At 32.2% G+C, this 18,814-nt stretch overlaps 1 protein-coding gene across 1 annotated transcript in view; it reads left to right on the top strand.

Moving 5' to 3' along the window:
- Positions 1 to 18,814, top strand: part of ADGRB3 (adhesion G protein-coupled receptor B3) — a 732,856-nt gene that overhangs the window by 265,689 nt on the left and 448,353 nt on the right. Inside the window, exons 3-4 of the mRNA XM_037034281.1 lie at positions 9,129 to 9,239; positions 14,958 to 15,119. Coding sequence (XP_036890176.1) covers positions 9,129 to 9,239; positions 14,958 to 15,119 — 273 coding nt within the window. The remainder of the gene's footprint in view (positions 1 to 9,128; positions 9,240 to 14,957; positions 15,120 to 18,814) is intronic.

Below are 18,814 nucleotides of genomic sequence, written 5' to 3'. Positions count from 1 at the left end.
TATATGGAAATATTGAATATTGAAATGAAAAAGCACTAACCAGGAAAAAGAGAGAGATTATATATTGATAAAAATCAAATAGACCACAAAATCTAACATTTTCTTTCCTTACACTACCTGTTTGTGAAGTATTTTAGAAGAAATATTTCAGAGACAGTATAATAATATCAATCAAAATTTAAATTGTGCTCTCTTAAAGCAAAATCATTTCTAAGAATCATTTCTTTGGTAATAAACCTTTGAAGGCAACATAAATATCTAGCAACTTCTTGGGGAGTTTTCAAAAATAAAAACAAATTAAAAGATACAAGAGAATAGAATGAGAAATACATATTCTCTTCTAAGGTATATTGGGAATAGACCAGTGTATAACAAAATCAATTAAAATTTAAAAGAAAGAGAACTCTAAAGATAGCAGAAGAAAAACCAATGAGACCACAATATTTTTTGGGCTGTGGTAATAATAGCTTTTATGTCAACAGTTTTAATTTGAGTGGTTCTATTAACCAATTGTGTAGAATGATATGGATGAAATATGAACTCCAATTAGTTTTATCTGAACCATTCTATGAATAAAAGAATAAAATGAAAAGTTATTAATCTAATATGTATATGATTGCTTATATTTAACTTCTATAAAGAGCTACCTAGTAAATTTGATATTTATATAAGATTATAAATGCCTTATAAATTAGACTTGGAATAACTAAAATTTTCTCTTAAAAAAACAATATTTTGTCTGCTTTGTTCACTGCTTTATCCCCATTGCCTAGAATCTCATCTAAAATGTAATAAATGGATTATTGAACAGTGTTTGTTGAATGAATAGAACTTATTCATTTCCAGACGCCTTTGAAAACAGATTGTCTTCTGAAAAATTCCCCTCCGATGTGGATGTGTAGGTTTAAACAAGTACCAGGCAATCTGAGACCTCACAAGCAAAGTGAGCTGTGATTTAATGCTAGATATGAATCAAAATAATGCTCAAAACTGATTAAGAAAATGTTCAGAAGCAACTGATACAACTCTTGGCCTTATCCTCTAGCACACGTGTCTGGATACAGATCCATTGATCAAGCTTGGTCAGGTCCTTGTGGCCTCTTGGTCTGTTGAGAGATGGCCCACATGTCCATGGGCCAACTTCTGACATGGGAAAACAATTTCAGAACTTAAAAAGAACCTTAGATCACATTCCCAGAATTCCCTTACAAAAAGAGGAAACAAGTCAATTGATCTTAAGGCATGATGCTCTGAAATATGAGTTACATCTGTGGTTGCCCATTTATTTGTCCACCCTCCACATTTGGCTTTAACCTACATGGTTAAAATGGTCTTAAATATCTTTTGGTACATGAAGCACTCCTCTGAAAGGCTTTTTATTTTTGGTTCTCTCCATCGAATGTCACTTGGGCTTCAATACTAATAATTATAACTGATGGAAATAAGTTTGAATGTATGCTATTTTATTATTAGGAATTAATTTATATCCTAGAATATTAATGAAGATGTTATCCATATATAGTCATTTGTCTCTAAGAAATAGCTAAAATTTTAAGGGAGTGGTTAAGATGGTATTATTATTATTTTTTTTACAAATTATTATAAACACTGTATGAATGATTATTAGTAGAGTTATTTTCACTATGGAAGTTTTCCTATTTCCCTTAGTAAATATGTATAAAGTGATACTGCTTTAAGCTACAAATTCTATAATTAACTATAGAAATATAACAGTAGTAAATGGTAAAACATGACTAGAATTATTTACTTTGATATTTCCAGATTCTCTAAAAATTATTTTCTGTATGAACACGATAAAAGACAGACTAAATCCTCCCTAACTTCCATGTACAAAGAATGACCTTGAGGCCATGCTACTCAATGAAATATAATTAATTAAAGTACAATAAAGATGTGTCAGAAATACCCATATACCAGCATCTTATTTTTAAAAAGCAAGCATTTTATAGATTATCCACTGTTTATATATTGAAATACTTGGTTGAGCAACCACTTATCTAATTTTTAAATGTCTAATTGGGGTATAGAAAGTACTATGTATATAATATCTTATTAAGTTATTTCTTGTAGAAAATATGTATACAATAATATTGCTTTAATTAAATATTCTTCACTGTTATAATAAGTGAAAATAAGCTTTAGCAAGTTGAAAAGTACTACATGGATATAAGCCCAAATTTAAAAACCATAGAGAAATCGTTTTTGAACAGTCTAAATAAATATATTACATAATGTACATTATATAACAGATATACAAAGGTAACCTCTATCAAAAAATATCAAACTAAAAAATGTCACATTTAGACCTGCGAACCAGAGGATCACAGTTCGATTCCCAGTCAGGGCACATGCTTGGGTTGCAGGCCACTTCCTGGCAAGAGACACACGATACATTGTGTGTGCTCAGCAGAGGCAACCATACATTGATATTTCTCTCCCTCTCTCCTTCCCTTCCCCTCTAAAGATAAATAAATAAAATGTTTTTTAAAATGTCACATTTATTAAAGCATAGACATTCTTATAAACCCCTTTCCCTGTAAATTTTGGGGGCACTATTATTCTAGTTGCCAATAATTGGTCGAAAGATGTATTCAACCTGTAACCACCCAAGCTCTGTTTTTGTTAAGAAAATAAATACTTCATTCAGGGACAGTTCAGCTTACATGATTATATTTAAGATTCTCGCCCTGGCTGGTGTAGCTCAGTGGATTGAGCGAGGGCCTGCGAACCAGAGGATCACGGTTCAGTTCCCAGTCAGGGCACATGCCTGGGTTGCAGGCCGGTTCCCTGCAGGCCAACTCCCAGCAGGGGATGCACGAAAGGCAACCATACATTGATGTTTCTCTCCTTCTCTCCTTCTCCTCTAAAGATAAATAAATAAATAAATAAATCTTAAAAAAAAAAGAAATATTAACAAATAATTCTTAAATGATCACACACATTGATGACGTTTTACATAGAGCAGTGCATCCAATTTACTAACATTTCCCAGGAGGAAGACAATATAAGCATAAAAATGATGATTTAAGTGTTAATACCCCAAATTTCCTGGAATCATTCTAGATAAGATGTTTTATAATTTTCAAAAATATGTGTGAGGATATCTTAAAAAACCTAGTCTATGTAGTTATTTCAAAGTTTCTATTTAGAATAAATATAAATTCAAATATAGCATCTTTGTTTGAGAGTATACATACTAAATATTACTTAAGAAGCATTTCTATATTTTATACTTTACAATTTAACAATTGAAAACTCCTGAACGTATTTAATTTTTCTGTAAACATAGTAGTAGTGTGACCTTTGACTATTCTCTGTTTTATTCGGTTTTGGAATGGCATAAATTTACCCACCTACTTAATCATGGGCAACTATTTAATAAGACCATTTTGTGGGAGTATTTTGAAAAGAAATATTTGGTTTTGTTATTGTATGAAATAGCAGCATCTTAGTCCCTATAACCAGGTACCTAAGTATGGCAAAGCAACCAAAGAGTAATTTGAAGGAAAGAATGTCAGTTAATGTCTTAAATTCTAATGATGAATTTCTCAGATTGCTATTCAATCTCAATATGTCTTTATTTTATTTTAAATACTTATTAATATTTGACTTTTTAAATCTTATTTAAATACTTCTTGAATTCTTTGGACCTTGTCTTCTACTTGCTTATTTTACTTGTTTGTTTTTTGTTTAAAATAATATTAGTTGATTTATAATCAAAACCACAAAGTATTTTTAACTATTGCCTTCAAAATGCAACTAATGACATCTATTTTAAAATTCTATGTTTCTAAAAATGGTTCCTGCCAGTTCTAGAAATGTCTTTGGTAATACCGACTCCAGGCTTTTCTCCTATAAGCACTATCTTTTGATAAAGCACCTGGCTGTCTTAGATACTCAACAAATATTTGTTGAGTAAGAGAATGCAATTTTTAAGTGTTAGCACATTTCCAAAAATATTTTTTTAAATCTCAGAATGGTATCAATGATCTATGCTGTTCTTTACTGTATAAATATCTCTCTGCTATTTGCATGTAAAATAATTATACCCATTCTATTTCCAAAAAATGTAAAAATAAATTTCAGTAATACTCCTGACTATGAACTCAGAATGCAATCAATAATCTTATTTCAGAAAATATCAGATTGCTTCTTAATAGAATTTATTTGTCTACACCACCATAATCTAGCCAGATGATAGAATATTTATTTTGTCAACAAGTTACGCATTTAATATTATTACTTATTGGATGACAAATGAATTGTCACTTCAAATGTCTAATTGAATGCTTAAAACATATATAATCTCTTTGAGGACCTATTAGCAAAACATTATTATTAAGAGTAATATATTATCTAGGAAATTAATGTAAAGATGGGTTTCAAGTGTAGCTTAATATTTTGGTTCAAATAAGTAGTTTTGTGTGTTTCAGAGGATCAGGTAATGATTTGTGGATTTCACTGGACTATGAGCTTTAGAATGTCAGAGACAATTTTTTTGTTGCTCAGTTAGAATTGCCCCACCTTTCCCCCCTTGCTCACCCCTACCCTTTTTCTTATTCATCTTTATAACTTTAGTTCCTTATACATTAAGTAATTAATAAATTTTCATTGACAAAGTTAAGCTGTGTTTTAGAATAATAAACTTTGTTTTAGGGCAGTGAGATTTAAGTTCTAGGTAAAATAATGTTTCAGATGCTTTTGTAATAGCCAGAATATAATTATGGACAATAGACTTCACTGACAGAGGAAATGCTTATCATCATCATCGCACATAACTAATTGTAAAGTACTTTACTCAAAATTTTATTTTTTTACCCATCAAATTGTTCCCCAAGCAAGTTAAAGAACTATGTCTAGAAATCTAGAAACTTGCATTTTGTGAGAAAAATTAACATGAAATTTATTTATACAATACATAGCTGCTGAACCTCAGCCATGTGAAAAGCAGGAGATGACTTCAAAACTCATGGACCATTTTCCTTCCCATAGAAGTTTATAATCTAGTAGGAGGAATAAGGCAATTAATCTAGTAGTTAAAATGGAAGTCCATTATTGATATAAAGCAAAAGACAAATAAAGGAAGTCAGAGGTTGATTATGATTGGCTGATTGGGAAATAGTTCATGGAAGAGTTATCTTTGAAGTTGGACTTTGAGAGGAGCTTTACTGCAGTCCTGGTGGGAGAGCTGGTGTCTCAAGTGAAGAAAATGAGGGAAAGGGTGTGGTGGCTTGACCACTTCCATGACCTAAGTAGGACAGTTGGGCTGCAGAGTGTAAGTAGGACATAACTTTGAAAGTTGTTGAAAACAATAATAGCCTAGGCTAAGATGGTTTCTGAGGAAATGGAAAGGAAAGTTCGCTAAGAATGTGCACTTAGTGTTTACATTGCAAGATAGATTGCAGTTTTATTCATTTTTGCATTTGTATTCATTTTTTTCAGTAATAACCAGTTTCAACTAATCTGATGTTCTGCTTGTCTATACGTTAAAAACAAATACATGGTAAAACAAACATATGTGTTGTAACTTTCTGATGGCTTTAATTTCACATTATTATAACCCTTGATTTCCAGACAAAACTTCATAACTGACAGTTAATTATCAAGTGTCAATTTTCAGGCCTAATTGTTCCTTAATGACCTACTTTATATTCCTGGATGGGGGAAGAAAAGACATAAAACTATACTCAAACCAGTAGATTTTCAAAACATTTCTTTCATGTAACTTTATTTGTATCCTACTTCCAGAGACTACTGCTTTTTATCAAGAAGAACAGAGAATGAGTATATCAGAAAATGTGCCCCAACATGGCAGTGATCTTTCATCATTAGAGTTTAATTAAATGCAGTTCTGTACCCACCACCTAGTCGATACCATTAACATCAAGACATAAGAAATAACCCTGTACTTTCATAGGTCATGTACCATATGTACATACATAATATTATGCCGTACATTACTTCATTTGGTTTCATAACCTGCTTTTCTTTGCTTTCACCAAGCAAATCATCTTTTTATTTGGCTATGCTATTTTTTCTCGTGTAACTAATGTAGTTTATTCTCTTTGCCAACTCAGAATCATTTGAATATGAATCAACAACCCATGACAAACTTATGACAAAGGTTTACCTCAACCATATTCACAACATGAGAGAATAATAGCAAAAATAGTACCTTGTTTTTTTCTAAGTTTGGATGACCAAATTAGCCTTCCTTTTTGTGAGTAGTGAAGAAGATAATATCATTTGAAAGAAAATACAATATTTTGAAAGTATCCCATTAAGAGATATGGGTGAAACTGCAATATTTGTTGTTAAATCTTACCATTGAAAACAACCCTAAAACAAAGTGTTTTTTTTCAAACACTTGTCACATAAACATTGGAAAAGAAACTGACTGATTAGATAATAGTTTACATGTTTTACCTACAAATTCAGATTGTTTTATGTTTGAAACTATAGGCCTGGAACATTCAGAAAATACCACCATAGTGTTATTTTTCCATCAGATAAAAAGAAAGAAATTGTTAACATTTTGTTTATCTGTGGAGAGTTTGATTATATCAAGGCTTCATATTCTCACTTTTTAAAAGTAATTTTTCAGGTAAATTATATTGACAGCAATAATCAAATATTTTGTTTTAAACCTTTGATGTGTAAAAATGCATAATCATGTCCATAGATAATTAAAGAATTTCTGAAGCTCTGTGACCCAGTGATAAGCTGTCAGCATCCATGCTCATGCAGTGTTGACTATTGATTAAAAGCAGAAGTTACTACAGTAAAGAACATTGAAATTAAATTATATTAATGCATATGTTTAAGAGATATAAATCACATTCCAGCTAATGACATAAAATAGTTCACTTAAATACTAATGCCTATTTTTTAAAAATAAGTATTTCACTTGTGTTTAACTTCAAAAATAATAAAAAATTGAATATGACACTCAAAATCATCTCAGCATTGTCCTTCATTGTCCACTAAATTTTAGGATGATTGTCCCTCTACAAATAATTTATTTTTCCTTAGAAAACAAATTGCAGGCTGTTACCAATGCTGCCACTGGTTTGGAGGATTGTCTTCTACTAGAACGGGTAAATAGAGCTACTAAGTATTTACGTTTGGGGCATGGAATAATTTATTTCGGTATTTGCCCCCTAGTGCCAAAACTACCTTGCTGTGAACATTAGAGACCCCAACTCATTTATGTAAAAATGCACTGACTTAAATGCCCTGCATGACAGGCACATAGACCCCCAACACATATACCATGCAAATGACAAATTCTAGAGGGTCGAGGGTAAAGCATACTATTAATAAAGCCTAGTACTGAACTTCTTGCTATTTCAGATCCACCAAAAATTTAATTATCTATATTTTAAAATATCGAATAGTGCATCAGAGTCTAAATATAAACATTTTAAGCAGTCAATTTTCAAAATCATTAAATGATGTCATCAGATACTTCTTGTTACCAGAATGAAACATGGTTGAGGTAGCACATACTGTACACATCAGTGAATGAAATGAAAGAATGTTGGCAGTGATGAAAAATAGGGATGGGTTACGAGATTAAAATAACTGACATTTTTTGAAAATTTCTACCTTCTGCTTTGGATTTTATCTAAATTGACAAGAACAAACGCATTTAGATTTCCCAAAGTTCTCATGTTCTCTTGGGTGGAATATATCTGGAAAGAATAGCTGACAAATCACCCTGTCAGGGGCCATGCTTTAATATTTACGTGGGGATTTGCCAGGATGGACAAAATGTGCACTCCTCTCTTCTCCTTGCATACTGCACAAGAGTTGGTAGGATTAGTGCTTACCAAATCCACTGCCTTATTGCACAAAGTCTGGCGCAATACTTTAGCAGAAGATTATTTAACGATTGGTAGTAAAAGGCAAAATGATGAGCTGGTAAAATTATCCATTACCAAATTTTGACATTATCAGTTCTGGCAATATATCTGCACTATCCTTAGGGCCTATTTTACCCAATCATTTCTGTCAGGTATAAGAGACCGGGTCTTAAGGGCTGAAGGGTTTCCTTGAGGTAACAGAAAGCGTCATGATTTGCTGCTCCTCAGAAATTCCCTTCCCCTGGCTCCACTCCTATGAGCCAGTACCGACCACTCTTCCATTCGTTAGACTTTGATTTTATAAACATTACTTTACAGGAACAGTGCAATAAGCATGGAACTCTTACAGATTTGTAAACATATGAATTTTTTAAGATACAATATTACATGGAATCCGTTCCTTTTTTCCAGCTTATTTTTTCTCTACCCCATTTGCCTCTGAGTTAGGCCCAGATTTTTCACCTTTCCTGGGAGGTTATGCCACTACGAGATTAAATAACAGAAATCTGGAGTCATTCTCTTCTTTAAACATAGCTTTTTAATTTCTTTTTATTGAAGTCATTGCAGTGACACTGGTTAAAAAAATTATGCGGGTTTCAGGTACACACTTCTGCAACACAGCATCTGTACTAAATGAGAACACACTCCCTTACCTGTGGTTAGAACACAGATGAGGAATTATTGGAAGGCAGGGCAGGAGAGGATGAAAATTTCTTCAGCCACCATTCTCTATGGGCTTTTGAGGACACCAAGGGCAGCATCATCTTTGGAAAAATAATCCATCAAGTGAATGTTTATCTCAGGGAAGGCTAGGTTACAGGATTACTTGTCCCTTAAAAAAAGTGCTTAAAAATGTGGGGGGTGGGTGGGGATTTACTATTCAGCAAAGCAGCATCTATTACGCATCTCTGAAAAACAACAGTTAACACTGTGGTTGTATTTTTTCTGATGTATTTGCTTCAAAACATTATCAGAAGAGAGTACACTTTCTATTAATTAAGCTGAGTTAAAACCTGATGTGTCATTTCATTGACTGTTACTGTTTCTTGAAACCTTGTTCTTATTTATAAATTTTTTTGACTTGAGTTTAAAATATTCCAAGCAGTTCAGTCTAGAAAATTTAGAATTGTGAATTTAATCATAACTTCTAGGTATGTGTAGGAACATATTGCATGAGACAGTAATGTAATTTGTGAGAAATGTCTACACACAAGCTTTCATAAACCTTTATTCTGTCTTTAGAATTTGGAATGATGGGAGATCATACAATTAAAAGTCAGCGACCTCGATCTGTTCATGAAAAAAGGGTCCCTCAGGAACAAGCTGATGCTGCTAAATTTATGGCACAAACTGGTAATACGTTAGTTACATTTTTCTATTTATTGTTGTTAATTTAATGAAACCACTGCATGTTTTCATAATCTTTTGCTGCACATTTGTCAGTTTTTGGAGCTGATTTTTTTTGAACCATTTTTTTTTGTCACCAGTTAAAGTCCATAAATGAAGTAGCTGTGAATTAAAAAATGCAAAAAAAAAATGTGTAAGATTTATTTTGCTTTCAGTATGAGACATTTAAGCTTTACATACTATTACTTATGTTAATTAACTACTTTAAATATATCTTTCAACAGTTATTTCATTAATACTTGATTATTACAGGACTTTTCAGAAACAAAATTTTAAATAGGACTTTACATGATAAAATTTAATTTAATAATAATATGTTCAATATTTTTCAAATGTCATAATCACATAAATATTGATTGCTAAAATATTTAGAAATGTTAGAGACAATTATTTTAAAACAGTATTTTTTATTTGAAAACTGTTTTATATAAGCTAAATTAAAAAGTTTACAATATTTATTTCTAATTTGTAATATACTCCAAATAATGAAATATCAACAAAAATCACTTTTCAGCTTATAAAATTTTAATCCTAAATTAATTAAATTACTTGTAAATACTTTCATCCAAATATATATAAAAACAAGTGCATTCATATTTTTGATCATCATAATAAATGGCCTATAGTTTCATCTGGATACATTGCATGTGGTACATTGTTGTATAAAATGTTTAAATTGTGTTATGAATAGTATCAGCTGTCCATTTTGTTTTGGGGAATTCCAAACTAACAATGTTATATATGTATTTACAAAGTTTTAGGCATTTTGATCTAACGATCTATTTACCACTAAGATAGAAGTTTCTAGTACATGAACAGCCTTTTGACATGACATTCAGAATGATTTTGATGAAATTACCTTGAAAAATGCATATTTCCTTTAGTTCACATGTTCTTAGGGTAACATTTGTTCAGAACAATAGATTTGAATCTGCAGCTTAAAACTTATTAAAATGTGCTTTTGGAAGTGGGTAAGTAGTAGATTTTAATGCATTAGTTGCAAGTAGGTCAAAGACTTCTCAGAACGTGAAGGATGTTTACAATGAATTTCACAATAAGGACATATTTTTAGCTTTTTAATGTATATGTTGCAGCTATATCCAGAAATGAAGAAAACTTGCTTGTCTAAATTGCTTTTGATGCACCTTCTTGTTTTTAAACAAAGGTGATTTATATTTCTATTTGCTTGAACAAGTCCAAACAAGTACATTACCAGGTTCAGACAACTTTTCAAATTTCCAAATGTATTTTTCTCCACAGGGAGCAAAATTTCTTAACCACTGACCAGAGATTAGGGGATCTTTGACTCTAAATAGAGGTATTCAAAGCAGGGGCTGACTACTCAGCCTCTCTCAGGTGCCATTTTGTGAGGTCACTTCCGTAAGATCAAGGGTGTCTGCTTTTTGCAAAAGATGTGGCAGGAGCTGGTTAACTGAAATGACTTAAACCTGAGGTCACTTAGAAGTGAAATAGTAAACTATAGTTTTACATTTCTAATAATGAAGTAAAATTAGTTCATGTTTAACTATACAATTTGACCAGGAGTTTTACATAAATTTAAGTTTGGGAATTTGCTTATGACATGTACTAAGGAAATTCACAGTTTTCAGCCAAAATTCTATTTGCAAAATCAAATCACATGGATCATTATGTTTCCATACTGAGAAATTGCTAATTTATTTCCTGGAATTGTTTCCTGGAATTGTTTCCTGGAATTTCCTGGAATTGTTTCCTGGAATTGCTAATTTATTTCCTGGAATCTAATATAAAGTAACACATCATTTGGTAAAATAGTTGAAACATTACTAAATAGATCTGTGAGGAGCTTTAAAATCATATCCCCATAATATTAACAGCAATTCAGAAAAAACAATAAACTTCAGAATTATGGTTTGAAAATATTTAGTGGGTGCTCAAATTGATGAATAACAAATATTCATTACTTTAATCCAAAGACAGTAGAGGCAAATAGAAATGCATGTATAATATTTATTTTAAATTTAAATTACTAGGATATGATAGCTGACTGAGTATGGCATTTAAATAGTTTTTTAGATATGTAAAAACTTCTGACATTAGAAAAGTATAAACATAAAAAGAGGGTTTTTCTTTTCCTTAAGTGCTTTCTGAGGTGATATTTTCTTTAGATGTTAATGTGGTTAGTCTGAATAAATGGAGCTAAGCGTCGTCACACACAGTTTTCCAAAAATTAAGTTTTATTTATAAAACTTGTCTATTTGTCTTTCAAAACAAGAAGTGGGTGTTATATATAAACAGTGATAACATTGCTAACATTAATGAGAACAAAGAATAATGTAAAAGAAGTAAAATCTAATAATAAAATATAATATAATTTTATATTAGTTATGAGAAAGAAAAACAAAAACTATCAAACTTTATACTTTAAGAATTATTTCTCAAAATGAGTAACCTGGCCTCTTCAATCAATATGATTAGTAAACCTGCATTTAAAAAACGAATTTTCCATAAAGTAATCAAGTAAGTGGAAATTGTTTTTAAAAGAGCAACCTTTGCTAAAGTAACATTGCTTTACCAAAATAACTCCAGTAATTGCTATAGCTAAATTGAACAAAAATAGACTCTGCTCCAATAGCCTAGCACACAATTTGTATTTATGGTCTAGGAAAATGAGAAGAAATTGGAAGATATTGATATTTAATAATGATATTTAATAAAAAGAAATCTTATTCCAGTAGGGGAAAAGCCTACATTAGTAATACATAGCATATTATCTAAAACAGAAAAATGTGTTTCTAATTTCATGATATTAACATACCAGCACAATTTTATATTAATAGTGTGTTATAATTTCAAATGTCCTGTCACACATCATCTCAATCCTCACAAATACATTTTGACATACAGGTATTATTTATTTTATAAAGAGGGGCAGAGAGATAGGGCGACTTTCTCGGTCATAGAGCTAGTACCCAGTAACGTTCCACCAGACCCAGGTTTTTTGACTTGACCGGCAGCACGTGGCCAGCTTCCACCTACCAGCAGCTTTTGTGCCGGAACAAAAGCCCCCGTAGTGCCTTCCATACAGGAGCCCCTCCACCCGAACCTTAGCAGTTGCAAGTTAAGGACCCAGATTAGTTTGTGCTGTCTCCAAAAACACATATACATGAAAAATTGAATAATTTGTATTATACTTTGCTGTTTTAATGTCAGTGAGTTTTAAACATATATATCTTCCTTATAAAATCTATTAGCTAATTTCTCACAGTGCCCCAAAGTGTCTTCAAAGGTGTGTAGAAGAGTCTTCACACCTTTTGGAGTGAGGAAAGGAGGGTCAACATGAAAATCATAACCATTCAGTGAGTAACTTGAAATTACTGCATTTGCGGTATAGTGAAGTCATTTGGGCAGGTAGTGGCAAAATTTGACTCCTAATGTGAAAGCCAATATATATTTTATTTATTTATTTTATTTTATTTTTGTTCAACAAAATGGACCATCAGTTTGGAGAGAGTGAAGAAGGCCAGTTCTGAGCATTAACTATCAAGCATTCAGGACCCAGGCATCACTGCTTAGCCTGTTCAACATCATTATAGTATTACACTTTACAAATTTTTACACATTTATAAAGAAATACATTTAAAAGTAGATCTTGATCCTGATTCATTGCTCAGTTTAACTAAAATATTTTCTCTGCCATCATAACAATGCAAGTGTCAGATGACTTTTATGGAAAAAAAAATAACCAGTTTTATTATAACCTTTATTAATTACTTATTATAGAATTCACATCATTCAAGGTTATCTGGCTTTTAAATAACATACAACCATAATATTTCTATTTCATTTAATCTTGTCACAAACACAGGTTGAAGTGTCAAATGAAAAATATTTTGCTTCATATTTTCCTAACTTTAAGCTTACATTTTCATTGCTAAATAAATATGGGCATATATACATATATGTGTGGATATTTGTAGACATTATCATATTATTGGATTTGTAGAATAATGATTTTTAATCTTGATAGAATATCATTTAATGTAAAATAAATTATGAGGCAAGGCTTTATATGTTATTCACATGGTCTTCCAGTGGCATTTTTTGAATTAGTTACATATAAATTGGTGAAGGCAAAAAATACTTAAATAATTGAGGGTAATCTATATAGTGCTTCCAAGACAAACACTGCAAAGAAGCCCTATTGAATGTAATTTGTCATCTGAGTTACCCCTTCTGCTCTTTCATGGTGTAACTTCAGTTATAAATGCATTATAACCTATGCCTCTGGGTAAATAATGCAGACCACTATAAAAGCAAATGCTTCTTAATGGCATTACCCAAAGTGTAGTCTGTGTACCCATGCTTGTTTGTGAACTAGTTGTAAGGGCTCTCCAAGGGAAAAGAAGCTCACACAAGAAGGCAGAGTCAGCCTCTTTATCAAGTACATGTTTTCTTTCAGCTGACATTTAAAAAAAGAAAAGAAATTCCCAGTGAAGAAATCATGAATTGAGTTACATTCTGGCCCAAGCTCCTTATGTCCTGGAGTGCCTTTTTGTGGACCAGCTGCTTTAAGCAGCATTGCAAGCAATTTATAAGTCATTTACCAACCTTTAAAAAAAGATGGACAAGCGGGTTACCATATTCTGTTCTTTGAATTCTATTCCAAAGGCAAATTCTTAACAGATCTTTAAAACATATATATATATATATATATATAAAATCAATGCTACAAAGTTTTCTGAAATCTTCTGTAAACATTTTCATAGTTAATTTAAATAGCTCCTGCAAGCAGGTAATGGATTTGATTTTGCATTTGGGTAAAGCAGCTACAAGTTTCCAAATAAGTGTTAAAAATCTATTCTGAAGACTCCAGAATAGAAATAGGAGCACATCGTGATGGTTTTAGAAATTATTATCTTCTTGGAGCATGATTTTTTAATAATAGTAGACATTAGACATAGTTTTAGTATGATGCTTAGAGTTTTTAGGACCCTATTTTTGAATAAAATTTAGTTCCATATTAAGTTAATAGAAATCATAGAGGCATTTTCTTTTCTTTCAAGTAAAAACCATGACTGTAGATTGTGGGCAAAACTATGGCAGTAGGTTTTAAATAAATTTTCACAAAATAAGTAGCTGACACAAGGTGAAAAAGTAAGATTTTCACTAGGAATATATTATAAATAGGTATCTGTGCTTAACACAATAAAAATTAGATAAGCCCAAAGTCCAGGGTTTCACCTCGTCCAGCATCAGAAAGGAGGTTATGCAATAAAGGGCGAGGGAAGAAGGCATCAATATAGTCCTGTTCACCAAAGCCAGAGTGAGTTATTGATACATTTTCTTTCCTTTCCCATCAAAGTGCAAAGCCTGCAGAGCATCAACTTCAACAGTAATTCTCGTTGAAAAGTTCTGACCGGCCCCTTCATAGTATCCATGTCACAGTGGAGTTTGCGAAGAGTAGTTCTGCTAATAAGTTTATAGCAAATTTGGACCTTGCAATAGCATAATATCTATCTCCCTTTAATTTTTTTCTCTTAAATGTTTTCTTGTGCCTTTTGATGTACTGTTGTATGAATACATTTAAGTTATTCTTGCATGTCATAATGTCAGTTTGGTATAATGCCTGATGCATCAATATTCAAGACAGTATTTCATGTTTATTTGTTGTCTTGCACACAGGTGAATCTGGTGTGGAGGAGTGGTCCCAGTGGAGCACATGCTCAGTTACTTGTGGTCAAGGGTCGCAGGTGCGAACCAGAACTTGTGTATCACCTTACGGGACACACTGCAGCGGCCCATTAAGAGAATCAAGGGTTTGCAATAACACTGCCCTCTGTCCAGGTAGTGTTAGCAGCAACTACAACTGTGGATGTTATTGAATTGTGTCATGCTACGCATTTGGAACGATTGATTTGTTATTTTCATATGAACCGGTATAGACATTTTAATTAGAGTGGATAAATGTAATTTTTATTCAGTTGTGAAATTTTCATATGTATGTGATTATTTCTGCTTTCAGAGCAGTCAAGAAATTATATAAGTGACTCTCTTACCCACGGCACCCAAAAGCTTGAAATTTCTATATCTTCTTGTAGTAGTATTTATGTTTCAATGTATTTTCTTATTTTAGATGGTGAAAGTGTCCAATTGAATGTTTGAAGAATAATGTAATTGGTCAGCATGCTGGAAATATGATCTCTACCCCTTGTTTAAGGCATTGGGTAAAGTCATTACGGCAGCTAGCCATTCTCCCAAAATTTATTTCACCCTATCAGGGAAATAGGTGTCCCTGACCAAAGGATTTCCTGTTATTTCATTCAAGTGACAGCCCTCATCAGAACTGTCCACTGCTTTGTAAACTTAAGATCATTATAAGATATTTATTTTTTGTATGTTAAATGCATAGTGCAATAACTTGTTCATTTAGGGTTAGATTTTCCATATTACATCAAAATTTTCTCAGTTAATGCATTGTATAATATAAGTGTTTCTCCCTCTCAAAACACTGACTTACATGTAAAAATGAAGTTCTAAAAAGAATGTGGCCTTCTTTCAAGAAGTCCAAAGCACACGAGGTAGCAAATCTTCAGATTTATTCTTTTACCACCATTTGATGGATGGCTGATGCAAACTTAGGGCCTCTGCACTGGCATTTACAGCTTTTCCAGAGGCCTCCAGAAGCGGGTGGGCATAAAGGGAGGGACTGGCACTGCATCAGCATTTCGTCTGCTGAGTTGCGCTTTAAAGTTTTCTGCTGAGTTCGATTTCCAGACGGGGCTGATTTTGCAGTTGCTAAAAGCAAGAGTAGAGAGTGGGTGGCCTGGGGGAAGAAGCACAGGGATAATCCCCATATCCCAGCATAATAGTCAAGGGCAACCCATTAAAAGACAGTTTAGAGAAGTTGTTTAATGGGTCCAGAGTTTCTGACTTGCAAGATAAAAAAGTTCAGGAGATCTGTTACACAACAAAGTAAGTATAGTTAGCATGACTAAACTGTACGCTTCAAAATAGTTTCGATGCTAAATTTCGCATTACTCATTTTTATCTCGATTATAAAATGTCTAAAATGTATAGGTGAAACAACCTTATCGGTAAATAGTTACAGATCTTCGGTTGGGCGTAGGCAGAGTGCATGGCCTAGTCTAGTACTTAAACAGGCGCCTATTTACAGTATTCATGTTAAGCGTTCCAGGATCAAGTTTCCTCCCTTTGACAATGATACGTTTCAGTAGAAAATTAGGCTAAACTTGATATAAATTTAAGTTCATATTAAATTTGAACTCTATAAATTTGGTGATATATAAATTTATCTTGTCAGCATACTTTTGAATTCTCAGGATTCTTCCAATAGGCAAAGTAGAGTCTAAAAGCTAATGGATGTGCACATGGAAGTCTGAATGGGTGCAGAAGAGTTCTCCTCAATCTCTCTTCAGAGCTCACTTTCCTGCCGCTAGTTATGTGCATTCATGTGGTTGGCAGGCGTGGAAACCTCCATCCATCCACCAGAGGCTATTGGTTAGTCCCTTCACTGGGCACGGAGAGTGTTGGTAGTAGGACTGGGGCGCTCGCCCTTTCACTCCGTGTCTAATGTCCAGAAAACCAAGTAATGCTCTGTGGTCATAGAGTTTTTCCTCCAATTTTTAAACCTCTAGCATCGTATCTACTAAAGAAGTGTTTACTAATTACTAGTTTTTCTTCACTGTCATGTTTATATATGTATATACATACATGTTTGTTTTTCTAAATTTGGTTAAATAGTAGTGGTAAAAATAAATACGTATCTTTTCATCATTATTATAGTTCAGATGTTGAATTAAAGAGAATGAAAAGCATTTTGGTAATTTATTTTTTACTTTTCAAACAATAAGAATAATTTAGCAACTTCATTATTGATATTTGTAAGAGTATAAACAACAACAAATAAAGTTAAATATGTAGCATAAGTATCCCACTACAGACCATTGCTTATTGTAGTTGTTATGAAATGTTTTGTGTCAATATTTTGTTCAGTTATTTGCCATATGGGTAAATATGTGTTTCTTCTCAAAACAATATATAATGGAAACAGTGATAAAAAATGTGATTTTAAAAGCTTAAATTGCACTTTAAACAGTGTGAATATATTTCTAAAATAATACTTTAAATTACTAAAATTCCCACAAAGAGAATGATCTCAGAAATCAATAACCACCTGCCACACTGTGGATACTCAAGTGTATTTAGCATATAATTAATGAAAATGCTGCAAGGACAAACTTAGTATGAAAGTCACTTTCCGCAAAATATGTGGAATGATAGCATTAGAGCCTATATTTATTTGCACTATTAAAGGCTTATCCATAGTGTTCTAAATCAGTTACCTTTTACCCACAATATTCAAATTTCAAACGAAGGGTTTTCTTAATTAAATTGCATAATAATGTCTTAATTCTAATATGGATCCTAAGATAACCAGCCTGTTGGAAAATTGTTGCCCTGACATTATAGTCTGTTTGAAAATGCTTATCGCTCAGAAAAGAAAATGATAGGGGTGAGTGGAAAGCAAAGGGAGAAAACTGGGGAGCTGCGGTAAACTGCATGCTTACTGTCCCAGTTTCTAAATTACAGTTTTGTGGTCTCTCCCAGGGTTCTCCACTTTGGTACTGCTGACATTTTGACATAATAAATTCTTTGTTCTGGAGGGCTGGCCTGAGCATTTTGGGATATTTAGCATCACTGGCTTCTACCCTTTAGATGCCAGCAGCTCTCCTTTTTCTCCTGAGCAGTGATAACTAAAACTCTGTCTGGATATCGGCAGATGTCCCCTGGGTGGCAAAATTGCCCTGGTTGTAAACCACTGATGTACTCTATGCATATTCTAATCCTTTAGAAGTTTATTAGGTTAAAAAATGGTTTTGCAATTTTTGTTAATGTCAGTTTTCAATTTCATTTATTCTTATGGAAAAAAACAAAACCATTTACTTAAAGAACTTATTTTATATATCCCAATCTAAATCATAAGGTAATTTGTATGTTTACTTAAAAATCTGGCACTGATATAATTTGTGGGTTGTATGTTTGTTTCTTATTTCATCTCCATGGAGCAAAATAGAGATGTGATAATATAGGTAGTATCCAAGTAAAATAGAAAAATATAACAACTGATTAATGTGATGTTTCTTGGTTTTATTACATAGGTTTTTTCAAATCAACTAGATCATTTACAAATTTTCACATTTTACTGAAAATTAAGGAATTTATGTAATATTTGCCATTAAAATAATATATCTAATTTTAACCATATCTTATGAATAGCATCTATAAAATTTAGGATAGTGCTATAATTTCCTACTGAATCAACAGTATCCAAAATAACAAAATATTAATAACTTTGTGTTCTTGTAAAATAAAAAAGTATTTCTGATTTTTTAAAATGATATGGAAGAGTCATTAAATTTTACCTGGAACAGTGATGAATGTTAAAAAATGTAAATCACATCATTTTTCAGAGGATTGCACCTTTATAATTTAACTAGGCCATTAAGATTAATCAACAC

The sequence above is a fragment of the Sturnira hondurensis genome, unplaced genomic scaffold (genome assembly GCF_014824575.4).
Source record: "Sturnira hondurensis isolate 20B ecotype Veracruz unplaced genomic scaffold, ASM1482457v3 Scaffold0022136, whole genome shotgun sequence".
Lineage (NCBI taxonomy): Eukaryota > Metazoa > Chordata > Mammalia > Chiroptera > Phyllostomidae > Sturnira > Sturnira hondurensis.
Note: the sequence above shows the minus strand (reverse complement) of the source record. Positions and strands in the feature narration are given on the sequence as shown.